Raw genomic sequence first — 4,753 nt, forward strand, 5'->3', positions numbered from 1 at the left:
CTATCAGAGAAAGACGCAGAAATCATTACAAGCACGAAGCACCGACAGCGAGAGACTGTTTAGTGCTGCATCCCGTCTCCGATGAGAAGAAGAGCTGGCTAATGCTGGTGGTTAGGTATGATGATTGAAATCGCCTCAAACGATTAGTAAATAAACTGCAGAATGTTACATTTTCAATGCACGCACAAATTGCATGTATTCGCCAGGGTTCAAAGTGCGAGGAAAATCTGTGCTGAAACTATGTTACTCGTCAGTTGCTCAGTAACATTTTTGTGCATTTTTTTGTGAAACGGCACGTGACAATGTGATACGTGCAACAAACATCATCCCAAATTCGTAATGAGAATCATTTATAAAGCTGCATGCTGTTGTCAACAAAAAAGTAAACATTCACACAGTGTTCAAATTGTGATCTGTAATATATTCTAATGTTTTAAAAGAATTCTCTTCTGCTCAGCAAGGCTGCCTTTATTTGTACAGTAAAAAATACATGCCTGATTCAAGTCTCAAAAATGGCCAAAAAATATTAGGCTATTTTACTAACTTATTAATTTTAAGTTAAATTTTGCTTTGATGTTATAATGTCTGCTAGAATGTTAAAAAAATGTTCAGTCAGTGTTAAGTAAATATTTTTAAATTGTTGTTTTGTAATTGATTTTTTATTTAAAAAGCACATTTTGGCTATTTAATTTATGCAACGGTGAAAGAAAAAAAAAAGGCAAAATAGGCCTACATGGGGGAAAAAATGCGGAAAAAACGTGTTCGGTATTCGGCCCAGTGTTTAATTTAGTTCGGCTTCGGCCAAGAATTTTCATTTCGGTGCATCCCTACAAATTCTCTATTACCACTGTTTCTTTTCCTGACACATTTTTAAACTCAATTTGGATGCATCTCTTACTTTATAAGCACTAAGCAGTCCTCCTGATCTGGTGCTGTTTGTCGAGTACAGCACTAGATATATAAAAGATTATACAAAACATATTAACGCTGTAATTATCACTCAACTCTGGCTAGCCTGTAGGAGTTCAGTCCTGATCTGTCAAAGGACTACATGACAGCGGCGGGATTCTTGGGATCACATGGTTCTGGTGGACAGACACTGGTTGACCACCTCCAGCAGCTGAGAGTTCTCCAGAGCTGCTGCCACTCTCTCTTTGTCTGCAAGCTGCTTATTGACTGGAGGAGAAAAACACAAGTGGATTCTTATTTTAAAATAAAAACAGGGTGCTGTGTAATAGAAAAATATTCTTGACCTTAACTATATAAAGCCAACTGTATAATGTTTTACACATGAATTTCTAAGGCCTCTAACGTGATCAAAACTTGTTGCTGGCAAACCAGTTGCACTCAGTTTTGTCATCTGATTGATAATTTATACTTTTATTAGTAAGTAACAGGACCCCTAAGTGTATTTCTACAACCATACACCTTTAGGTCGTGAAACGGGTATTTTTTCTGTGAAATATACTGATTTTTATAAAGTAAACATAAGAATAATTTTTATAGTGTTCATTTTAAGATGAACATTTAGCCTACTGGATGGAAGCAACTTAGATTTGCTTGATTATCCACACATCATTTGTTAGAAAAATCATTTAAAAAAAAATATGTATAAAATAAAACACTTTTGAGGCTTCTGAATTGCATTTCATTATGTTTTGCCCCCCAAAAATGTTTGAAATGTAACATATATATTGAGACATATATATTGAGTGTATATAGAGTGATAACTGATATTCATATGCACACAATACTCAATTTTATAAAGATCTCGTTGATTTATAATAAGAGCTTTTAGAAACCGATCTTACATTATGGCCATTTAAATAACAACATATGCACCAAATTGCATTTTTTTTTCTCAGTTTGGGCCTTTAAATTAAATAGACATGTTTTTCTTCCTCAAGTATGTGAGCTCTATATTATCACTATATGACTATAAACTAGGCCATAAAAGCCTGATGTATCATATATGATACAAAACATAAAACACATTTGCACATTTTTTTTTTTTTTTAGATTGTGTCTAAAGGTGCCATAAACTGTTCCATTTTCATTCTATTTCACATGTCTTTGACTTTACAGGGTTAAAGGGATAGTTTAGCCAAAAATGAAAAATTCTGTCATCATTTACTCAACTTATTTACTGTTAATGGTCTCCACTGACCTCCATAGTATTTTTTTCTATACTGTGGAAGTCAACAAGGCCCATTCAACTGTTGTTTACCCAAATTCTTCAAAATTATTATGTATTCAGCAGAGGAAACAAACTCGTACAGAATTTTCATTTTTGGGTGAAGTGTATCCCTTTAAACTTGTTTTGCATTGTATATCGGGCATTTACCTGCATCCTCTGAGGCATGTGTGCCAGGCGTGATGTGAACATCAATCTAACAACAAAAAGAAAATAACAAATGACTTAGATGGGAATCCCAAAGCCTAATGTAAGCTTAAATGTGTTTGGCTGCTCACTAAAAGGACCTTAAATCTGTCAGGAAGGGAGCGCAGAAGCTTGACTTTGATGGACAGGCCAATGAGTGTGGCCATACTGCAGTGTGGGATGGTCGGTGTGAACTCCACAGACACAGTGCTCTCCTCATCATTCACCTACTCAAAAACATGTTAGAAAGATAGAACAACAGACAGCTCAGACTCACATTGACGCGCATTTGTTCCACGACATTGAGCTCTTCGAGGGACAGTGGGTGCTCAGGGTCACTGATCGATCTGATCAGATGTAAAGATGTTAAGGTCCGACTCAAACCATTCAAAAAGCATGAACGTAAATGAGGCTTCTGACTGAGTTAACGCAGTTTGTAATTGTAAGTACAACTGTCATTATCGCAAATAATTTACAGCAACAAGGCTGACATGTCAAAGTAGTTAGTTTCGTGCTTTGAAAGGATATCGAAGATCTCCCTGTCATCGATGGGATCCGCTAGATCCTCATCTTCATCAGTGGCAGTCAGGAGTCTTTCCCCCGATCGCTGAAATATCAGAGGATTGGCGTTTTCTAGTCGAGTTCCTCCTGACATTATTACCTCCTCAACGATAAAATTATAACACAACTGACACACTACGATCAATACACTATATTGTTAGATAACGTAGCTAACTCTGCGAAGTCCAAAACAAGCAAGCAGGAAGTCAAGCTAAAAAACGGAAACAGTATACGCTTTTTTTATTTCAAAATAAAAGTTTTATTGATAAAAGTCAGATACAATGCTTATTTAAACAACACATAGAACAACAACAACAATAATAATAATTATAATTATAACAATACTGATAATAATAATAATGTCATTGTACAGAATAACCTCATGTATCAAAAAAAGTCTTGCATTAAGAGGGGTGATACAGTAATTTTATACAGCATAACCGGAGAAGGAGAAAGTAAAGCTCTTTCTTCCTTTAAAATTGTTCGTTTTTTTTAAGCATATGCTTAAGTCAAGTCAAGTCACCTTTATTTATATAGCGCTTTTAACAATACAGATTGTGTCAAAGCAACTGAACAGCATTAATTAGGAAAATAGTGTCAATAATGCAAAATGACAATAGTAAACTAGTGGGTACAGGATCTAACAGGCATGTTGATCCTGTCACATCAAAGCAGTGTTGATCCTTACACGTCAAAGCAGTGTTCATCAACTTTGAAAGCTTGACCTTGATTAAACAGTGAGGTCAGGCTAATAGTGAGCCAATCAATGCTTATTACAGTTAATAATAAACCCAAATGCTAGGCATCTTTAAGCCATCACCAGGAAAACAACAGATACTTGCTTTCTTTCAATAACCAACCAGCATCGAGTCAGAATGTAGATCTTCAGTAAAACCAAACAGCACACAAAGCTTTAGTATAAATCTTCTTTATTGTGAGACAGACAGCATTTCCTTGCACAATACTAAATACTAGATATAGTCCAACAATATGAATAAAGTTTTTTTATATATATTTGAAGATTTGTATGTCAAATATATTTTTGTACTATATGTAGGCTACTATATTTGTATTTAAAATATATTTTAACCCTTAAATGCATACCTCGGGTCTTTAGCGACCCGGGACATCATTCCCTACCCTCTCCCTCCTTCATTTTTTTTTAAGTTAGACATCAGATTTCTTAGTATTCCTCAATCTATTAATTATAAACAATATAACAAGAAAAAAATAGTAAATTATAAAAGAATGCCAGTTTTCTGATTAATGTTTTTGTAAAAACTGTATAGGGTCGTTAGAGACCCGAGGTATGTAAATGTGTAAGTATTTTTTCCTGCGCAATTATATTTACATATCCGATGACTCAATCTGTTGGCGTGCGTGTTTCGCCACGCGCACCCCGCCCCGCAGCACGGGTCTAAAAGGAGAGCGCGTGCAAACGCACATCAGTTTTTCTTTGAGGAGCCGAGACTATGTGCCCCGGCCGTACAGCGGTGGTACAGCAACTGTGGCGACGGAACGTAACGTCTCCGTTCCCTCCTTCAGGGAACGAGGGTTACACAAGTAACCTAGACGTTCCCTTTCAGTATTGATGTGGATATGATGTTTAGAAAGTTAGTAGGTGGAAGAATCAAAATTGATTTTGCCTATTATAAACTTATTAAAAATGAATTGTTTTTTTTGTGATATTTGGTGTTAAAGGGGTCATATGATGCGATTTCAAGTTTTCCTTTCTTTTTGGAGTGTTACAAGCTGATTGTGCATAGATAAGATCCCTGAAGTTGCAAAGACTAAAGTCTCAAAACCAAAGAG

The 4,753-nt window shown here is 35.7% G+C and overlaps 1 protein-coding gene across 1 annotated transcript; it reads right to left on the bottom strand.

Annotated features, from left to right (window-relative positions):
- Positions 1-772: 772 nt before the first annotated feature.
- Positions 773-3,145, bottom strand: LOC107681502 (mitotic spindle-associated MMXD complex subunit MIP18-like). The gene is made up of 5 exons (XM_016477813.1): positions 2,909-3,145; positions 2,658-2,737; positions 2,482-2,607; positions 2,345-2,390; positions 773-1,176 (listed from the first exon to the last, which is right to left on the bottom strand). Exons 1-5 carry the CDS (start codon positions 3,033-3,035, stop codon positions 1,076-1,078), a joined length of 480 nt encoding a protein of 159 aa, XP_016333299.1. The 5' UTR covers positions 3,036-3,145; the 3' UTR covers positions 773-1,075.
- Positions 3,146-4,753: the final 1,608 nt, after the last annotated feature.

Source organism: Sinocyclocheilus anshuiensis, unplaced genomic scaffold, assembly GCF_001515605.1.
Source record: "Sinocyclocheilus anshuiensis isolate Anshui unplaced genomic scaffold, SAMN03320099.WGS_v1.1 scaffold2053, whole genome shotgun sequence".
Classification (NCBI taxonomy): domain Eukaryota; kingdom Metazoa; phylum Chordata; class Actinopteri; order Cypriniformes; family Cyprinidae; genus Sinocyclocheilus; species Sinocyclocheilus anshuiensis.

Bases quoted from the DNA above. Each gene is read 5' to 3' on its own strand.
- LOC107681502 (XM_016477813.1), bottom strand. From the start codon at position 3,035: ATGTCAGGAGGAACTCGACTAGAAAACGCCAATCCTCTGATATTTCAG. The intron at 2,738-2,908 runs ATATCCTTTCAA...TAACATCTTTAC, and splicing joins CGATGACAGGGAGATCTTCG to ATCTGATCAGATCGATCAGT. The intron at 1,177-2,344 runs GTAAATGCCCGA...TTTCTCCTCCAG, and splicing joins ACATGCCTCAGAGGATGCAG to TCAATAAGCAGCTTGCAGAC.